The sequence below is a fragment of the Hordeum vulgare genome, chromosome 6H (assembly GCF_904849725.1).
Source record: "Hordeum vulgare subsp. vulgare chromosome 6H, MorexV3_pseudomolecules_assembly, whole genome shotgun sequence".
Taxonomy (NCBI): domain Eukaryota; kingdom Viridiplantae; phylum Streptophyta; class Magnoliopsida; order Poales; family Poaceae; genus Hordeum; species Hordeum vulgare.
Window position 1 is genome coordinate 16,892,964 of NC_058523.1, and position 21,170 is coordinate 16,914,133.

A 21,170-nucleotide genomic window follows, 5' to 3' on the forward strand; every position below is an offset into this window, starting at 1 on the left:
TCCCGCCTACATTTAAAAAGAAAACAAAAAATGGCAAAAAAAACTAAAAAGATAGTGATTGGTGGTAGCCAACCAATTGGCAATGCCAAATTTGGGACCAAATTGTAGATTACTGTCAGAGACTACCAACTTTTACCGCCGGCCATTTTTCATGAGCCACGCGATAGGCTTCCAGTCAGACATAAAGGAGCAGAACTCAACTAATTTGCACCCTTTGGCTGATATTACAAGTAAACAACTTTGAAGGCCAAGCACATACATATATGTCAAGTGACATTATGAACAGAGAACGCCTCAAGAAATTGAAACAGTAGGGAATTTGACAGTACAAGATGGGGAAAAAGGTGGGCCGATATTTTCTCGACACTACACCATCATCACTTCGTTGCTTCAGTCAGATGTTGATATTGAGTAACAAATTCAGGAAGCCTATGCAAGGCTTCTGAAGATGCATTCTGAAAAGAGAGAGCCATTACTCCGTAAATTGAAAGAGAAAACCATGATCCCAAATTGCAGTACACACATAATCTAGCTACAGTATGAGGTCCATAGCAATTGAGTACTCTGGGGCTATCAATAACTAGAAACTGAAATTACGATTGACTGTGCAAAGTCATTAATCTAGCAGCTGCGAGCGTTCTGAAACTTACATTCCTTGACCATACCTGTCAACAGATTACTATCTCCACAGATGAGGAGGATCCATTCGCGAGCAGCTCCTTAATCCGACGCCTGCTAGCTTCATCCACCTGGGATTTTCTATCAGCGTCGGTGGCATTGCAGGCCCAGAATGGGCGGTAACCTTGCAGCTCGATTTTCTTTAACCCCACAGCTCGTTCCATGACAAGCCTTATATAGGTTGTCACATTGTCTTCCTCCTCGAACCCGGACATCTGGAGCAACTTCAAGTTCAGGTTCTTAAAATCCTTGGATGGCTCCCGCACCATGTTGGTCTTCTCGGCACTACCCTCGGGCATTCTGAGACATGAATGTTGAGATCGAGATAACTTCATGCAAGGACATAGAAAATAAATACCGCTTTTTAGTTAGTCTTGCCACCAAATCCATGCAGGGCAATGTAACAACAATTTCAATCATATTACTCCCTCCGTCCCAAAAATTTTGTCTTAGGTTTGTCTAAAAGTTGATGTATCTAAATACCAAAACGTGACTAGATACACTTATATGTAGACAAATCTAAGACAAGAATTCTGGGACGGAGAGAGTATAAGTTTAGGACCCTGTAGGGAGTGTTTGGAGGAATTAGCAATGAACTAAACATTAGGTAAAATACAACACGCGAATATTCTTATAGGATTCATATGAAATTACAGCACTACTTCTAATAACTGCGATAGATTAGAGTTTGGTGAGTGATTAAAAATCAGATCAACTTCCTGGTATGTTGTTGATGTCGAATATTTTGGAAATACGACATACTAGAATAAGTCACAGCCTCTGAAATTCTCAACAAATTAAAAGAAGCGAAGGTAACAAGCCATAATCCAAAATTCAGCAGGGATAGTGCAGTTTCACGGGTAAACAGGGTCCAGATCAGATCACACAGGAAAGATACACATTCAGCAAGTTTCTGAATATAGCAGTGAGCTGCTTCAGATGTTCCGGCTGAATCCAAATCTGCAGCAAGAAGAAAAACACGATAGACAGATAAAATTAGTAGGGAAGAACATATGATGTGTAGATGCAGAAGAAATTCATGTGGTGCGTAGAAGTTAACTTACAATTTGGCAGAAAAACTGGAGACGTGGTATGGTATGTTGTTGATGCCGAACATTTTGGAAACATGACATACTAGAATGAGTCACAGCCTCTGAATAAATTAAAGAAGGAGAAAGCAACATGCCATACTCCAAAATTCTGCAGGGATGGTGCAGCTTCAAGGATAAACAGGATCCAGATCAGATCACACTCAGGAAAGATATCAGAAAGATACACATTCATCAGGTTTCTGAATATAGCAGTGAGCTGCTTCGGATGTTCCGGTTGAATCCGAATCTGCAGCAAGAAGAACATGATAGACAGAAAATTAGTAGAGAAGAACATATGATGTGTAGATGCGGAAGAAATTCAGTGGTGCATAGAAGTTAACTTACCATTTGGCAGAAAAACTAGAGATGCAGTATGGCAGGTTCCTGGCTTTCCTTGATAGGCACTCACTCACCGAGAATAGCAAATATCACACGAGCTGAACAAAGCAAATCCTCCATACAAGTACGTTATATTTCAATGTTTGGTCATACAGTAGTTAGCACACACACAGACTACATTAGCTTCACTCTTAACAAACAGTACATTTTATCTAAGTTCTGATGTTGGTCGGAGCGAGTATCCGTCTCCTCTGAACTGCCGTCCCCCATTCCGGTCAACCGAGCGGTGCAATTCGGATGTTGGTCGCAGCGAGTATCCATCTCCCCTCGGCCGCCGCCCTCCTCCATCTTCTCTGTTGGCGTTCATCACAGGACGAGTACTGTCTAGCCGCCTCGCAGCCCCACTTCCACCACTCCTGAACTTACTTTTCATATCACTGTTGTAATCTCTGCTGCCATTGCTGTTCCTAGCTTCCTTCTTTTTTCTGGGGTTCCATGTCGGCTCCTCCAAGTCTGAGGGAAAGCCGTTACCAAATTGGCCCCTTTCATCACCATTATGACCCTTGGTGTATCTTCCTGGCCTCTCGCCACTGTTGGCATTAGGCCTATATTTCAGACCTGCTCCACCTCCTCTGTTCTCACTTGGACTAAACCTATTCTGGGCTCTCCATTTGGGTTCCACTTTGTCATCCCTTCCACTGTCTGAATTTGAATCAAATTCACCACCAACGCGAACCTTCCTTACCACATTGCCATGGCTATCGTACGAGAGCTTCCACTTCACCACGGTGTCGACTGCGTCCTCTCTATTCCCTGCTCTTGATTTTGGCTCAGAACCACGACGGCTCACCTCCGACTCGGACAAAGAACCACCACCTATTCGGTCCTTCTCAATGGCATTCCTGCCCTGGGCATTCCAAGGCTTCCATCTTGCGGCGGGAGGCTTCCTTCGACTCCCACCGTTTCTGTCTGACCATCTTTGATCAAGATGACCTTTACTTGCGCCTTCTGAATCTGAAAAGGGACCATGACCACTCCGATGCCTGCCCCTCTCACTCCCAACACGCATAGCGCTTACTGTTTCGCCATCCCTCCTTCCATCTCGCCTCACCACAGCTCGTCGTTGGTGACCAAAACCAGCATCCTCTTCGTCGTCGTCTGAATCAGAATTAGCATCATCATCATGAATCCAACTCCTGTGGCTCGAATTGTTTCCATCTCCAGCTTCCAAAGCAATCACCGGCTCCCACATCCCATCCCTCTCCATCAGCTGGACGGCAGGCTCGCTGTAACCATACTCATCCTCCACAGCCTCATTCCGCCGAACACCCTGCGCGCCCTCGGCTCCGGCCCCGGCGCCGAGGCGGGCGTAGGGCTGGACGCTGTGGACGGCGTTCCTGGGGAAGAAGCGCGCGGAGGCCAAGCCCGTGTCCGGGGACGCGAAGACCCGGGGCCCGTCGCGGTCGTTCCAGAGGTCGACGCCGCCGGGGCGGTGGAAGCGGTCGGCGAGCCCCTTAAGCTGGTCGTCGGCGGCGACGGAGAGGAGGGTGGGCGCCAGCGCGGCGGCGGAGACGGGGGCCGAGTCGGGGTCCCAGGGCCGCTCGAGGTGGACGACGGCGTCGCGGAGCTCGGCGCGCTTGCGCATCTCGTAGAGCTGGCGCTCGCGCGCGAGGCGGGCCTTGAGGAGCTGCTTCGCCTTCCGGGCCTGCATGCGCTTCCACTGCCACTTGGAGACGCCGCCCGGGAAGGTGCGGGGGCCGCCGCCCATGCGGATGACGAGGTCCCCGCGGCGGAGGGGGCGGCCGGGCGAGGGGGGTGAGAGGAAGGCGAGGCTGAGGCGGTGGGAGGAGAGCGGCAACGGCGGCGCCGCCGGCGGGAGGAGCGGCATGGCGGGCGGCGGTGGCGCGAGCTGGGAGATAAGGTTGGGTGACGATTCCTGAGGCCAACGGGAGCCCGAGGCGATTTTTTTTAATACGGTTGCAATACTTTGTCACATTTGATTCTATTAGTACAAATGTCCGTCTGTTGCACCGGGCAAAAAGAAAAATATATAATCTGTTTGTTGTCCGTCATTGTTTGTTGTTAACTGCATGAAAGCAGTACTGTTGCCGTCCCTGGTGTTATTGTTGTTGGCTGTAGAGACGGATGCGAAAGTGTAGATTTCGTTTCTAAATGGGTTGTCGCCGGAGCTGTCTAAGTTGGAGTGTCTTCCTTGCATAGATGCTCTTTATGTTGCACAAAATATTCGTGCACATTTGATTCTATAAAAAGCTCCATGATTTTTTGACTTTTTTTAGTTACTAAATTATTATTTTTAATAAAGAGGTTGTGGCACCCGAGTGCTCTATGTATTTTTCATGACTGCACACCATCGAGTCTTTTTTTGGGTGACTAGAAACCTTAGTCGCTGTGAGGAGAGTCCTTCCATCGTCTTCCTGCGACGGCTTCCCTCGATTCGCGTCTTCGATCGACGGTGGTGAGTGAGGTTGCGGATCACGTGTGGATCGTGCAGCTTTAGGTTTTCCAGACATCTGTCATCTTGGCTTTGGCGGCAACGATGATGACGTTGAATAAAGAAGCTTCAAATCCTTTCCCAACGAGGCAATCGGTCCTATGGTTAGGGTTGACTGTGGAAATCAGTCTATCCAAGAAAGAATGGTGTGGCGGCGACGATATCCTGGTGGTAGACTTGTGTCCTCGAGCTCTGTTGTTGAAACGACGTTTGCTCCAGCGTCAAAGCGGAGCTTGGAAGGTAGTCCAGGAATTGATGCAAATTGTGGTTTGCATCGACGGCAGCTGAAAGATGGTGGATCATGTGTTGTGTTTGTGGTTCGTGGCTGGTGGGTTTGGTTTCCTCCATCGATGCCTTAGTTGTGCATGGTGTCAGATCCGAAGTTTAATGCCGTGTCGGGCGGTGTTTTTCTTGTGTGATTCGTTTAACAACAATGGATTTGCTTATGGTGAGCCACCTTGAAGGTTTGTAAAGGTGCATATCCGCGATGAGCTCGGTGAAGAAGTGGATCGTCATTTTTTTGCTTTCATGATTGTTGTGATGATGTCGAAGGCGAGTAACGGGGGATGGTCTCAACCCCAAGGGACTCTTCGGCCCTGATTATAATTTTTTTTCTTGATTGGTGTTCATTTGTGTAAAAGTTAGTGTTTTGTTGTCTTGTCGGATCGGTGTTTACATGGACTGTAATATGATCCTTATTTCTTATGATATAAATGAGACATGTATTATCATGCAAAAATGTTGCACAACACTCGATACCCAAAAGAAACAAGGCAAGGGATCATGGGCAACCTTTTGCCAGATGTCGTGCAACATGCATGTTTTCAAAGAACTAGAAGCTGTTAAGATCCTGATCCACATGAACCCTTACAATCAACAACCAAGGGGTCTCTTGTTGATGGCGGGGCGGTGCTTGTTCCTGTTCAAATACCAAGTTGTCTAAATCTTCCTTATTTACACCAACTCGGATCATTTTGCGTGTTGTACCCCATGAATAGGCCTAGTCGATGTTTTCCATATGCAGATCAAACTTCAAACCCTAGTCTTGATGTTGAGACTCCCAAAGACAGACTTCCTGACCCTACTCCCCCCACCAGTTTTGCCAAGGCCAGACGATGATGCCAAGACCACCTGCCGATCAGCTTGAACAAAACCGCTCGAGGGGATGTCGGAGAAGGAGGAAGTAGATCTCAACGCCGTCAGCGAGAGGACGAAAAACCCTAGTGAGAGGGGACACTGTCGAAGGGTACATTGTTATTAGTGATACCGCTCTCTGTTTTATTTCTCATTTTTAGATGATTGATTTTTTATTATTTGATTTCCTTAGGCAACATTTTTTTTATTTGATGAGAAGTACTCTGTTTTTTTAGAAGGATCGTCAAAAATGTATACACGACCATTCAACGAAACTGAGGCCCGTCAACCAGCCCATCTCAACTTCTGCAAGCCCAAGCCACCCTCGGATTCATCGGTTCTTTATATCAATCATCAAAAGAGAGAAAAAAAAACATAGAGGTCCTAGGATTCGCCACCATCTGCGGCGGCGGCGGCGGCGGCGGCGACAATCGAGTCCACCACCTTCCGTCCGCCCGCCCGCCCGAGCAGCCAAACCAGAAGCCCCCCCCCGGAGCAAGCGGGCAGGGAGCACCTCCGAGGTGCTCGTCGTCGGCGCTGGCCGGCCGCCGCAGGCTGGAGGAGGAGATGTACTGCCAGTCGTGCAAGAACGTGTACGACGAGGAGGACGCCGGGACCTGCAAGGAGTGCTACGAGGAGGCCAGCGAGACGGAGGAGGAGCTCAAGCGCGAGATCGACGACCTCCGCTCCCGCCTCCTCTTCCTGCGCCTCCCCTCCCCCACGCTCGACGCCTCCTCCGCCGTCGGCCACTCCGACCTCCTCCTCCACGCCATCCCCGCCTCGTCGCCTTCGCCCTCCGCCGACGCCGACGGGGTCCGCCTCGACACCCCCGCCGTCCCCGCCCACCGCGTCATCCTCGTGAGTCATTTCCCCCCATCTTTCCTCCATTTTACATGCTTTCTTGATTCGATTCAGTTCAGTTCAGCCTTGGACTAGTTTACCTGCCCGCTGCAAGATTTGATTGAGAATTTGGGTGTCGTTAGTCTGCACTGCTGCTGTCAAGACGCCCAAAATTCCACTAGTCAGTGTTCTAATAGTATGTGAAGTTTCTTTTTTCCATGTGTTTTTTCAGCAGTGAGCACCATCTTCTCTGAACATATCTGGATAGAATGCTGACACGTTTTATGTGAAGTATCATTAGAATTGAAACATATTTTTCTAATTAGCGAAGATGACACATGAAGAGCGGATGGCCAGCTTCTCCAATGTGACATCAGTCACCAGGGGTTGCTCTGTAGTTCACTGTATTTGACTAATGAAAATGGTTTAAGGATATACGTTGCTGGCGGCTTGAAGTAAAACTGAGCCTGCAACATTTTTCTTGTGCTCATCAACATTTACGGGGCATTTTTTTAGTTTCGGAATAGTAGGGTGAAAATAGGAACGTTTATCCTGACAATAGCAAGTAGTGTGACCATACAGGTATTGAAGAATCATTGATTTCAGTGCCCCCATAAGCCCTGTTTAGCTCCTGCTGTGAAGAACAGATCAGTCGTCGATTCTGTAAACACAACTCACCCGCCCAGAGGTCAGCGCAGCCGGACGCAGTCCTCACCTCTTGATTAGTGTGGGTGAAAAGCAACAAATAGAGATAGGGGTGTGTGTGTGTGTGTGTGTGTGTGTGTGTGTGTGTGTGTGTGATATAGTACTCTGGCTTTTCGGGCGTGTTGTTGCTCATATAAAGCCTCTCAAACATCAGCAATGATACGGCATATTAGGAATGAGTAAGCTAAGAAACCGCTTCAATGTCCAAAGAACACACCGTATTCTAGTTTGAACTTGACATGACGTTTCTATCTTTTGCATTCGGTGCATGTGAGGAAGTTCCAGGCTAATGGTAAGCCTGCATCTGGAATAAGTCACTACACGGCAGCAGCGGGGCTCCAAGAAAGATGCTGGGCAGGCCAGATTAACACACAGTGTTTGTCCTGAAGGCCCAGTTTTGCTCTCACCCTCCACTGGTTTTTGCTAGGCTGGGTAAGCCACAGCCCAGGTCGGCCCCAAGCCCCTAACGTGGTTCTGCCACAGACCACACCGTCTTTAGGACTTATTTTCCTGGTGGCCATGGTGGCAAAATTAACACACGAATGGCTATCTGCCTGGTGTGTGTGGTGGGCACGTGAACGGTGTCGTGATTATATGAATTTGTGTGCGTAGAGGCAGCATATTTTCTTGCACTGCAGGATAGTGCATTCTGACTTTACTGCACATGTACAGTTCTGCATGCATAGACAAAATGACAGGAACGACTTTGCAAACTTGAAAATGGGATAATAGTTAGAGCGGCTTCCTGACTTGTGCTTATTTTCATTCACTTAATTGCAATTTCCTTATGCTGGATGATCACTGATTTGCATGATATGGTTTGCTTTATGGAAGCAGAGAAATATTTGAAATGCGAGGATACAATAAGAGTAACACATATCTAACTTATCTCTGTGTGTTGTGAACCGAGGGAGGCAGCTAGCAGATGTGGTAGGATAGCTGTTGAGTTGGTTTTGGAGAAGAGTTCATGTAGAATGGTCTATGTGGTGGGGTCTGATTGTATCAGGATAGGTCCAGAGGCAAAACATCCAGTATGTAAGGTTGCATTATTCAGTAGAAAGGGATGCAGTATTTGTTAAAAGAAAAGGATGCATTGTCTCAGTTTAATCTAGCAAGAAGAATCAATCTAATCTCTCCTAGTTATTCTCTCATCTGAACCTATGTGTACCAAATCCCTTGTGGCCACACTGTCTGACTATCTTCAGCACGGTAATAATCCCATTTGTGGATCTGAAGTTCACAACACTACGTCTCTCCCTGCTCACCCTTCTATTGCTCGGTGCTGCTTCCGGCGGCCCCATGCACTTGGTGAGCACCATCTCTTAAATTGTCGCCTCATCTAGCCTTGTATAGGACGAGAGGCAAATCAGGTGTCTGGGCAGCTTCTGCCCAACTGTCTGTATAGCATCCTTGTCCTCGTAGGATATTTTAACAAAACTATTTGTATAACAAATAATAATTATATGAAGACAAAATACATATTTGTACCACCAGGTGAAATTGTGAGTTTGAGACGTGCACTATTCAGTCATAGTAGGATATTTTGTCTTGCGCTGTAAGGTTCTCCATGGTATCTCCTTTGTCAATTTGTCAACCGTTTTGGCTACGTCATTTCATTTTTTTGCGAGTTTCAACTTTCAACCGAAATTACTTCGGTCTAAAACCCGAAACACCTGAATGAGCAGCCATAGTTGCACAATTATTCAAAGTTTCAACTTTGCTCTTAGTATAAATGATTTTAGACTAAATCCACGTGGCATGTTTAAATTTATTTGTTGTTGGCTTTTTGTTCAGCAGAATCCTTTGTCAGTCTACGATGTTTTCCAGTACAGTACTTAACTTTAGTGCTAGTCAGATGCATAGCTATCTGATTTTACCAAGCAGCAAATTGCTTTAACTCCGATTTATTTGTAGTGTATTCTGAAGATTGTCACGGTTTTCGTATTTCCCTGCCACCTTAAGTCCACATTAACTAGTTATTACTCGACACATTTCACATTTGTGAATTATTACTGATTTGCTTATGCTGGTTTGCCACTGTATGAATGTATCTCTTTGTTAAACCGAGTTTCTCTTTTGAACAGGCCAGCAGGTCTCCTGTTTTCAGAGCAATGCTTGACAGTGAGATGGAAGAGAGCCGGAGCGGCGTCATCAAGATGTACGACGTGTCCTATGATGTCCTCCGTGCTTTTGTCCACTACATGTACACGGGCGAGGCTCTCCTGGACGAGCAAATGGCCTGCGATCTCCTGGTGTTGGCCGAGAAGTACGAGGTGAAACACCTAAAGACCTACTGCGAGAAGTTCATCACATCCAAGGTGAACAACGACAACGCCATCATCCATTACGCGTTTGCGCACCGGCACGGCGCGAAGCAGCTGCTCGAGGCCTCCATGTCGGCGCTCATGGAAAGCATGCCCACGCTGGCGGAGCGGGAAGAGTACAAGGAGCTGGTCGAGAGGGACCCGAGGATCCTCGTGGAGATCTACGAGACCTATGTCAGCCGACAGGACAATACTGCCACCGAGAGGGATTCAGATTGCTGCTGTAGAAAGTAATGGCTGAGGGTAAAATATAGCTATGACAACCATTACATTCTGACCAATCGTTTGCATATGACACTTCTGGTAAGTCCCAGCTATACCAAATATAACAGCATGACATCCTAGCCAGTATGCGCAAAATGCGGGTTTGGTGAGATATATCTTGATTCAGCTATGGATTGTTACCTTGAGTTTATAATGGATCTAAGTTGACTGAAATAATTATTTCCAATATTTTGTGTTTGTTCTTTTGCCCTATACATACCAGCATTTTTATATAATTATTACTTGGTGTGATGCTCTGGCAAACCATCTCAGTGAGGTGCTTTCAAATTGCACATGCCTACAAACGAATGTGCACACCATGGTGATCAACAAAGATGGAGAACATGGATGTGTCTGTGAGCGAAGGTGAATTGGAAGCTTTGAAAGATGTTGCTATGACCAAGTTGTCAACCAGTAAGAAGATTATGAAGTCCATTGTGAAAATGTTTCGAGCCCGGCTCATGTTCATAAGATGAGTGTTCATAAGACGAGGTCCTTTTAGCTACCCAATCTGAGTTGAGTAAAGTTGGTGAGAGCCTCTATCCTTCAGTTTGTACTCTTGTACAAGGATGGGATCTCTTTTGACCAGCCCTCGGGCACTTTGCTGACTGCTATATCTCATGTTTTGCGGGAATTCACCGAAATTTTCCCATCAGAGCCCCTCCTCTACGAGAAATCTTCAACGACCACCTCGCACCCAATCGACACCCTGCGGCCCCGCCAACCTCCGGCTGCCATATTTTGACAAACATATGCAAACTTCTATCTACACTTTTTTTTGTCTTCTCATCGTCTTCAACCACGACGGCACTCCTCCTGGTGGTCCCTAGCCTGGTGGTGCTCCTCTTGTCGTCTTCATGCAAAAGCAAAGGTGCAACACATGCGAATAAACACCTACAAAAGAAAAGCTTATGTACACTAACAAAATGTACATGAGAAGTGGTCGTCAGCCGTCAAATCCTTTCATTCCGAACCACACCATTGTGCCACTAAGATAAGGATGAGTGAAGGAACCCGTTCAACGTAAAAATGCCCAAGTCACTGGGACATATTTTTTTGTAATTTTTTAACATTCATAAATAGGAACTTTTTTGAACCGGGTGCATCGATAGCACCAACTGTGCTGCAGTAATACAACCCTGCCCCTGCAGTGTTGGTTGTAGTCGTCGTTCTGTACTTTCATATCATTCCAAAATAGATGATATATCTTTCACTAGCATTAAAATTTCTCTTCTTAAAATAAGCTTTCACCTCGCTTGATAGATAAAGCAAACCACCAAGTCCATGCAACAAGTTCAGCTACCGGAAAAAATAAACAAAGGTCTGCTAAGGTACCAATACAAACATGCCCTAACAAAAATAGAAAAATGCCACGAAGAGGCTGGCAAATCAATGGCTAGAAGGCGGTGCAAGGTGGGGTCCTACCGCAATCAGAGCACCCATCATGCCGCCTAAACAGTGCGGTCCCGCTCCATAGAGATGGATGCCAATACTGCAAAAAGGCCAGGCATTCAAAACTAGAGAAAAAGTCAGTGACCTGTCGCAAGAAAACCCGCTTGTCTTGTTACACGTCATCCAAAGGGTCCAGGTCATCATCACAAAGACTAATTAAAAGAAATGTCTTCTCCTACTGGTATAGTTGGTGTGAATTTCTAGAAACTCTGGCAGGTTTAGGGCCTCCTACGCAGGCCCGAGAGCCTCTCACAGACAAAGATCCAAAGGAAACGTGTAGCGGACAAACAAAGAAGATGTGGGTTGCAGATTCGAGGGCGCCACAAAGAGGGAAAAGCCCATCACGAGGCCCATGCCGCTTGAGCACCTCCATTCCCAATGGGAGGCGATCGCGTAGAAGCTGCCATACGAAAATATTAATCTTCAATGGAAGAGACGCTTTCCACACAGGCGTGGTTCACGTATAAGTCGATGCACGACATAGTGGACGATATGCGTGTTGGCAGAGAAGATCCCCAACTTGGCCAAGTGCGAAGATATGACATCAAGATAGTCCGGAAGTATCGGTAGGAGGGCCGCCGAAGCGCGGTCCAGCTATGGTTTCCCCTGGCCCAAATGCTTTCTGGAACAAGACGTTCCAATTCCCATTGCGAGCTGCCGTGGCAACAAAAAACATTGGGTCTGAGAAAATAGCAAACAAATCCGGAAACTCAACACAAAGTGATCTTCCCAGCCATGGATCTAGCCAGAAGAGGGTCCCATCTCCATTGCCTATGGAGATGGAGAACCCAAGTCGAATCTCATGTTTGATTTTGATCAACAGAATAGACTTTAATAAAAGAAATTATGGGGAAATAGACTTTAATAATTGGGACCCCTTCCTACGGTCACAAGTGCCTTGCAAGTACTTTGCTTTAATAAGCTGGAACCACAAGCCCCCATCGTCCTTGAGAATGCGTGAGGACCACACCCATGCGATGGGACCCAAAATTATCTTATGAGAATGGATTTTCAGCACCCGGATGTCTAGGCACCCTCTATGAACAGTAACACAAAAAAAATTGAAAAAAATCTGAAACTTTGCAAGATCAAAGATGACCAGACTTTTTAGGTGCTCGCAAGTTTTCAAGCCAAAAAAATATTTGAGGAGCTCTACACAGGAAAAACATTTTAGTACTTCAAATTTTAAGCACTTTTAGCACTGAAATCTGAAACTTGTTTGTACACCTTTCTCTACATGATATTTTGGCATGAAAACTTATAAGAACCTACAAAGTTTGACCATTTTATATGTTACAAAGTTTTAGATTTTTTTAAACATGTTATTTATTTATTTATTTTTCACTGTTTATAGAGGTGCCTAGGCACCTGGGTGCAGTTACACCTTTCTCTTACCTTATTTATATACTCTTTTCGAAGCATGTCACAGTAATCCATGAAAATAACTTTATCCTCTTACCATTTTCTTCAAATAAATTTTATGCTCTTTTGAACCGTCTCGAATTATGTTCAAGCATGAAAGATTGGCTTATTTTTTTCCTTTAGTTTTTAAAATAGTACTCCTCCGTCCAGAAATACTTGTCCTAAAAATGCATATAAAGGATGTATCTATAACTAAAGTAAGTCTAGATTCATTCATTTCTAGGACAAGTATTTCCAGACGGAGTGAGTACTATATTCTTTGGTGAACAGTAGTATTCCTTGGCAGCTTGCCGCAGCTTGTGCCTCCCTTGGCAATTGGTTGTACCATTAAGCATCAGATTCTGCTGCCGGTAACAATATAGTTTGACAAAAAAAATCACAACACATCTTGCAACAGAAGATTTCAACATTGCTCAGCTAATCCCTGCAAGCATATCAACATGCCACACCAGGAAAATGATATGAATGGTCCATCCAAGATTTTGAATTTAAAACTTTTTGTACAGTAGGGTCACACATAAATGGTTCAAGAAACAAAGCTTGTCTCATTTAGAACTAAATGGAAATGACACCGTATCACGACTGCGATAATACCCGCTCTAGTCCTTTAGCATGGCATTTGCTGCAAGGCTCCAGAACCGTTAACTTAACTTTAGATGGAACTTTATTCGCAATGTATGTTTTGATAGCCAAGAGTGCCCTAGGAATTTCCATGAGAAAACCATCCGTCATGGGAGTACACCAACTGTCATCACCTTGATCATCACACCTACTCCCGAAAATGATGTCCAATGTAAGACACTCAAGTGACACCATGTTCTTGAGAATATAACATGTTAGTTCAACCACACACTTCGCAGAGTTGAAACCACTGATCTTTACGTGCTTGAGGTGGCCATGGCGGTGTTCAGGCATGTGCCTCAGTTGTGAATCTGCAAAAATCGATTCATGCACCATACGTCGCTGACTCACCTGACGATAAAAAAAAGGATAGTATGGTTCAGTTAACGGACCCTGACTGATCGGATGGTTTTGAACGATGAAATAAATGAACGACACCACTGACATACATCTAATATCAAAGTCTCCAAGGAAGGAGAAGCATCAAGGAAAGAAAGCAGAGAAAAGTAGTCATATGCGCGGGAAACAATTGCTCCTGATCTCACAGTGATAGTCAGGTGCTTAAGGTGGAGGAATTTGGTAGGCAGCATTGGTGCGTCAACCACCTGCACAAGAAAGACGTCATGTATCAGATACACCAGGTATGACTAATGTAACCATACATACTGCTGGCCTACAATACCCTACATTGTAGAGAATATATACCTCACTCGATGATTGTATGGCAAGAGTTTCAATATTTGGCATAAGGGATGGCAGCTTGGCACGGGCATCACGGATAAGGTTTGCCTGTTCCAAATCTAGTTCCTTTATCGGCAATGTTTCCACAAGTGAGAAGTCTAGCCAGTTTCCGTAAAGGCAAAAACTAGAGAGATTTGGAGCTTTGCTCTCTATCACTTTCAGCCTGTCGCATGCAAAAACACTCAGCGCGCTGAGCCGTTGCAGGGCACAAGGTAGCTTCAGGCATTCAATCTCAGAGCAACTAATAAGGTCCAACAGCTCCAAAGAAAGGGAGTTGAGAAGAAGGCACTCCAACTCATTCCATGTAATGCTCACACGCCACAGATACAGGCTTCTCAGGCTTCTCAAGGGGCCAAGTTCAACTGTGGGATGGAGGGCGCAGAATCGGAGTCTAAGGTACCGCAGTGAGTTTCGAACCCCATCGGATAACAGCGAGCATGGGAAGTTGTATTTTCCCTTTGTTTCAGACAGCACGAGGGCGAGCTCTTCAATCCCTGGTTTGAGAGCAATCTGAAGCCAACGGTCGAAATAACTTGTGCCGTCGAACCCGCGCGTGCCATTGTAGTCAAGGTTGAATGTTTTCAAGCAGCCAGAGTGGTTCCTGAGGATGCGGTCAATCTTGTGGTCAAAATTCTCTCCACACGCGCTTTTTTTCAGGCCAATTGTATCCTTGGTGAAGATGAGACTGGGATGGCATCTCCAGGAATGGAAAAAGGCGCGAGATACGCAAGCAACACGAGCAGCTTCACGCATTGGCAGCATGGAATGTATACGCAACAATATGTCCTGCACACACAAGCATTGGATAGAAGAAGAAGGTTGAGATTGTGAGGCACATTAGCTCAATTGGAGAAACAAAAACAACATAACCACACAGGGTAACATCGTACCACAGGTAGCCCTCCACACGGTTGCACAGGTATGGGTTTTGATCATCAAGACCATAAAGGCAAAGAAAAAGGTACAAGAAAAAAACAGAGTTCAATTCATAAATCATAATTTATTCTGGATTTAGGTAGCACAAATTGCACAGAAGGAAAATAAATAAATCCTGTAACATCTCTAGAGCACAAGTGCGGGATCTTGTTATGCTTTTACGGGTTTAGATACCACTTTAGCAGAATCAATGATTTGGGGAGGGTTGTGATCGAAGCAGGCTTGTCAGCTTGTGCATAAAATTCTGGAGAATTGTGTGGACACGTCACCGGCCTTAATTCACAGATAGAAGAGTTACAGTTGGTACGAAACGTCGAAGTTTTCGCTCATTCAGTAAAAGAAAACCGTCCTTTTTGTGTCAACGTTAGGATGAAAAAACATTAGGATGTGACCAGAAAGATCTTTCCTCTGTTTACTATAAATCGTATATATATTATGCTTAGCGTAGTCGTTCCCAATCGAGAATTAGTCTGATGGAGTGATATGATGGGAGTAGTCCCCATCCCATGATACTGGTACATACATACTACTAGAATTATTGTTGCAATCGACAGAATTCAACGCATCAGTACAGTAGTGGGTTGGTACCTCAGGAAGGTCTGGGATGGAGCTCCGCGTTGCTTTGCCGGACTGAGAATCGCCATCGCCGCCTTGTTCACAGGTCGACCCCTTCCTTTTACCCGTTGTTGAGGCCATGCATGAGCCGACCTCAACCTACGATTGCTATGGAGAAAAAGAAAGAAATTGATGGGTCGTCATGGCAGCCGCCCACACATGGATGCAAGAAAGCAGCAAAAGCTATGCCGTCGCCCACCTGAATCTCGCCGTTGCCTCCTCGCGCCAAAAAATTACTCCTGCTAGAACTTCAAAATGAAGGAGCTCGATTGGAGAGAGTGGCCGACGAAGGAAGAAACCTCCCTCCCTCGGATCTGGTCTGGCCGAGAGACCACTTCTATCCTTGTTTCTGGCACCGTTTCTGGCCTGACCTGATCTGATCTGATCTGATCCCAACTCCTCTCCAGCAGATCTGCTCTGCTCTCCTTGTCCATCCTTGTTTCTGGCTCCGTTTTGTACTTGAGTTCCAGCCGGCGACGGAGCTGAGGGGCGGGCGGAGCTTATCAAGTGCGACTCTATGTTTTTTCCTTTGCCTTTTTCTTTCTGTGTACACTTTTTTTCTTTTTCTTGAGGGCGACATTTTTTTACTACCAGTCTTTTCTTTTGAGTCAAACACCCCAGCCTATTTATGAGCTTTGCTAGACTTACGACTTTCTACCAAATCTTAGGAAGGTGATGATGTGGGCTTGGTTGATTGGATACGACAGGGCTCCATCTTGAAAATCAGGGGGGATTAGTGGAGGTTTGGGAAGGAAACCTCCCTTTCGTAAGTAATTCACATACAAATTCGTATGTGTAGCATTTTTGCCTATTTATTATCAAATGGAAAATTTTATGTAGCCTGGGGACTTCAAAGGCCACACATGATGGCGTGGCGCAAGATGTAAGGGCAACTACAAGGCACGCACCCTGCCCAACGCACCAAAGCAAACGGATAAATGTTTGTTTTTGATCCGCTTTTGACTCATTTTCGATTCAACTTTGGGTCGTATTTACTGTCAAACTGTGTTGACGGACGCGACGCGTGCCCTTGTCCGTCCCTGGCCCACTCGTCGGTGACACAACCACATTCTTCCTTCATTTTCCTCGCTCCGCCCTCGGCCCCTTGTCATCGCCATCGCCACGCCCGTCGTCCACCTTGCTTTGCCCATCGGTGGAACATCCCCTATTCTTCCTTCCTTGTCGTCGGTCCGCCCTCTGTCCGCGGTCGTCCACCTTGCTGCCTGTGAAGGGGTTGGATGTTCGGTAACGTTGCATGGGAAACAAAAAATTTCTACGCACACGAAGACCTATCATGGTGATGATCATCTACGAGAGGGAGATCGGATCCACATACCCTTGTAGATCGCTAAGCGGGAAGCGTTAATAAACGCGGTTGGTGTAGTGGTACGTCTTCGCGATTCAAATCGCCGTCCCACGATCCGTCCCGATCAAGTACCGAACGGACGGCACCTCCGCGTTCCGCACACGTACAGTTCGATGACGATCTCCGTCTTCTTGATCCAGCAAGATAGACGGCGATTTGGATGAGTTCCCCGGCAGCATGACGGCGCTACGGTGGTGGTGGTGATCTATTCCTGCAGGGCTTCGCCTAAGCACCGCAGAAATCCGATCTAGAGGAAGAACTACGAACTAGAGGAAAGGGTTGCACATGGCAAAAGTTGTGTCTCAAAACCCTCAAATCTCTAGTATATATAGGAGGAACCAAGGGGTGGTGGCTTGCCTCCTACTCCAAGTAGGAGGGCTCGGCCGAAGCAGGAGGAAGGAGTCCTCCTCCAATTTGGTTTGGAGGAGGAGTCCTTTCCTTCCTTCCCACCTCTTTTTTTATGTCTTGGCCGAAATAGCTTATTGGGCTGGCCTCACCAGCCCACTAAGGGCTGGTGCGCCACCCCTGGGCCCATTAGGTTCTCTCCCGGGTGGGTGGCCCCTCCCGGTAAAACCCCGGTACCCATTCGTCACTCCTTGTACTTTACCGGTAATGCCCAAAATCTTACCGGAAGCTAAATGCAACAATTCTATATATTAATCTTCGTTTCTGGATCATTCCAGAACTCCTCGTGATGTCCAGGATCTCATCCGGGACTCTGAACAAAACTTCGGCCACCAGCACTCATAACTCAACTATACAAAAACGTCACTGAACCTTAAGCGTTCAGAACCTGCGGGTTCAAGAACTATGCAGACATGACGTGAGACACGCTCCGGTCAATATCCAATAGCAGGACCTGGATGCCCATATTGGATCATACATATTCTATGATGATCTCATTGGTTGAACCTCTATGTCAAGGATTCACATAATTCGGTATATCATTCCCTTTGTCCTTCGATATGTTACTTGCCCGAGATTCGATCGTCGGTATCCCAATACCTATTTCAATCTCATTACCGGCATGTCTCTTTACTCGTTTTGTAATACAAGATCCCGTGGGTAACTCTTTAGTCACATTGCTTGCAATGCTTGTTTGTGATGTTGTATTACCGAGTGGGCCCCGAGATACCTCTTCGTCATACAGAGTGACAAAACCCAGTCTCGATCCATGCTAACTCAACGGACACCTTCGGAGATACGTGTAGTGCACCTTTATAGTCACCCAGTTACGTTGCGACGTTTGATACACACAAAGCATTCCTCCGGTGTCAGTGAGTTACATGATCTCATGGTCATAGGAATGTATACTGGACACGCAGAAAACAATAGCAACAAAATAACACGATCATATGCTACGTTCATAGTTTGGGTCTTGTCCATCACATCATTCTCCTAATAATGTGATCCCGTTATCAAGTGACAACACTTGTCCATGGCTATGAAACACTAACCATCTTTGATCAACGAGCTAGTCAACTAGAGACTCAATAGGGGCATTATAATGAAAAACATTAGAAATGTGTTAAAAATAAAAACCAATAAAAAGTGCAAAGAAGAACAAGAAAACAATGGAAAAAACCAAAATTACTTGTCTTTGATTTGATCAATGTACGGATGTATCTAACACGTTGTAATATGGATTGAAGGGAGTATAATGAAGAAACAATAAACCATAGAAAACAATTGGAGACACAAGGAAAAAATCAACATATAACAAAACCGAAGAAAACCATTTGAGAAAACAAAGAGAAAAGAAGAGAAAAAAACACAGCGAACTACAGCGGCACGCAAGCGCTGGCGAGCGACTACCCCTAATGGGCCAGCCCCGTGGCCTATCCATTTCCTTCCTCCGGAGCTGGCAATTCCTATTTAGCACTACAGGCACCGGTTTCTGGACCTCCTATGCAGCGCTGCAGGTGCTCGTTAATATTTTGGCGCCTGCAGCGCTGCTGGCATGGGCCGGTTCATTTGAATGATGTCCAGTTTATTTTTGATATTTTCTATTAACAAATTAAAAATATGAAATTAAAAAAGCTTTACAGATATAAAAAAAGAGTGCATACATTTGAAAAAAAGTACATATATTTTAAAAAGTTCATCAATTTTGAAAAAACTTCATCAATTTGAAAAAAAGATGATCCAATTTAGAAAAGTTCAATAAATACATAAAAAGGTCAATAAAATTGTAAAAATTTATTAAAATTTCAAAATAAGTTCATGTATTTTTTTAAAAAAATTCATTGAACTGGAAAAAACGTTCATAAATCTTTAAAAAGTTCATCTGTTTTCAAAAAGATTTTCATCAAAATTAAAAAAATATTCATCAATATTCAAAAAGTTAATCAATCTTTAAAAAATATTCTCTGAAATTTCGAAAACTTTCATCCATATTCAAATAAGTTCATACAATTTTTAGAAAACAAAAATTAAACAGCGCCTAGATGGATCGGTCCATTCACGAACACCACAGGCGCAAGTTAACATAAATGCATGTTAACTGACGCTTGTTGCGCCAAATAAGACATGCCTCGGTTTCTTCTGTTTCCAGATAATCGGCGGCTGTAGCAGCCTGCAGGTGCGTCTAGTTGGGCCGGCCCAGATTTCCAATTTTCTTCAGAACTTCAAAAAAGGGTGCAGCGACGGCACTTCGAACTCGTGACATCCCGAGTCGCACCCAACTTCATATCTTTACTCTGGCCATGAATTTTTTTTTAAAGTTCGCTGTGAATCGAGATTTTCTTTTTGTTTTCTTTTTTCCTTTATCCCTTTTTCATGCGCGGCAGTTTTCAAATTATTACAGTTTTTTCTTAAATAACTGGTTTTCTTTTCAAATTCATAAAGTTTCTTTTCAAAATGGATCAACTTTTTCCTAAATTATATGAACTAATCTGAGAATGGGTGAAAGTTTTTCAATTTGATCAACATTCTGGACAATTATGAACCTTTTTTTGAACTTTTGCAAAACCGATGTACCTTTTCAAATTCATTGATTTATTAAAAATATGATGGAATTTTATTTTCAAATTCCATATTTTTTTTTCAAAGTTGATGAACTTTTTTCCAAGTCGATGAACTTTTTTTGAGATTGATGAACCTTTTTTTTAATACAATGATTTTTTTAATTGGGTGAACCTCTTTTCTAATTCTATGACCTTTGTTCTAAATTGATGAACTTTTTTCGAAGTTGATGTATTTCAAATTCGATGAACTTTTTATATATCTATGAAACTTTTTTTGCAATTCGATGGCCTTTTTTCAAATTGGTAGAACTTTTATTCAAAATCGATGAACTTTTTTCGAATTCAACGAACTTTTTTTCAAATTCCATGAACTTTTTGTACAATTGATGAATTTTTTTTTCAGATTCCTAAACCTTATAAAAATTCACGAACTTTTGGCCACAATTGATGAACTTCTGTTTTAATAAGAGATCAATTTTTTCCATATAATTCAAAAATGTAAGCGCTAGTGCGTAGTGCGTAATAAATAAATAGCACGGTTGTAATGTTTCTTACAAAGTTTCCGTTGCTATAACAATGGGGAAGGCGGTATGGTTTGGTACACACCATACCTGCATTAGGAAGGCGCGAGTTTGAATCCTTGTACATGCACCTTTTTTGCTGCTTTTTTTTTCCTTTCGTGGGCCGGCCCACTAGTCATTGTAGCGGGCGCTGGTTTGCTTCTGCCGCGCTTAAAGCGCTCAATAGGATGCTCTTAAGCCTGCAACAAAGCCATCGCCGACTCCGACTCGGACAGCTACCGCCCTCCTCCGTTCTTGCAGCCGCCGCCATCATGCCGCTGCTATTTCCATTCACTCTATCATCTTGAACTCGCTATCGTCAATAATGCAACTGCCAACGGCATGTGCATCCCTGTGAACAAACTAACAAACTTCATGTCCCTAATTCCGCATGTATTTATTTGTTGTTGGTGCCTTTAACATGCGTTCTGTATCGTGTAATCCATCGCCCATGGGTATATATAGATTTCTTAGGTGATCGACACCACAAGTAGAACTTGCATCAACACCACATAAGTTGTCCGCTTGATCATCTGGTTCTGAGTAGTATCTACCAAAACGACATGATTATGTTACCCTAAATTGCACTGCAAATGTAAGTAAA

At 44.7% G+C, this 21,170-nt stretch overlaps 3 protein-coding genes across 3 annotated transcripts; 1 reads left to right on the forward strand and 2 right to left on the reverse strand.

The window, feature by feature from the left end:
• Window positions 1–2,213: 2,213 nt before the first annotated feature.
• LOC123404078 lies at window positions 2,214–4,042 on the reverse strand. The gene has a single exon (XM_045098007.1). It carries the CDS (start codon window positions 3,994–3,996, stop codon window positions 2,317–2,319), a length of 1,680 nt encoding a protein of 559 aa, XP_044953942.1. The 5' UTR covers window positions 3,997–4,042; the 3' UTR covers window positions 2,214–2,316.
• Window positions 4,043–6,135: 2,093 nt separating this feature from the next.
• Window positions 6,136–10,085, forward strand: LOC123404079 (BTB/POZ domain-containing protein At4g08455). Its single transcript, XM_045098008.1, has 2 exons — window positions 6,136–6,612; window positions 9,384–10,085. The coding sequence occupies exons 1-2, from the start codon at window positions 6,322–6,324 to the stop codon at window positions 9,855–9,857; spliced, it is 765 nt and encodes a 254-aa protein (XP_044953943.1). The 5' UTR covers window positions 6,136–6,321; the 3' UTR covers window positions 9,858–10,085.
• Window positions 10,086–13,218: 3,133 nt separating this feature from the next.
• LOC123404081 (F-box/FBD/LRR-repeat protein At3g26920-like) lies at window positions 13,219–16,179 on the reverse strand. Its single transcript, XM_045098009.1, has 5 exons — window positions 15,874–16,179; window positions 15,648–15,782; window positions 14,088–14,909; window positions 13,832–13,987; window positions 13,219–13,733 (listed from the first exon to the last, which is right to left on the reverse strand). The coding sequence occupies exons 2-5, from the start codon at window positions 15,753–15,755 to the stop codon at window positions 13,338–13,340; spliced, it is 1,482 nt and encodes a 493-aa protein (XP_044953944.1). The 5' UTR covers window positions 15,756–15,782; window positions 15,874–16,179; the 3' UTR covers window positions 13,219–13,337.
• Window positions 16,180–21,170: the final 4,991 nt, after the last annotated feature.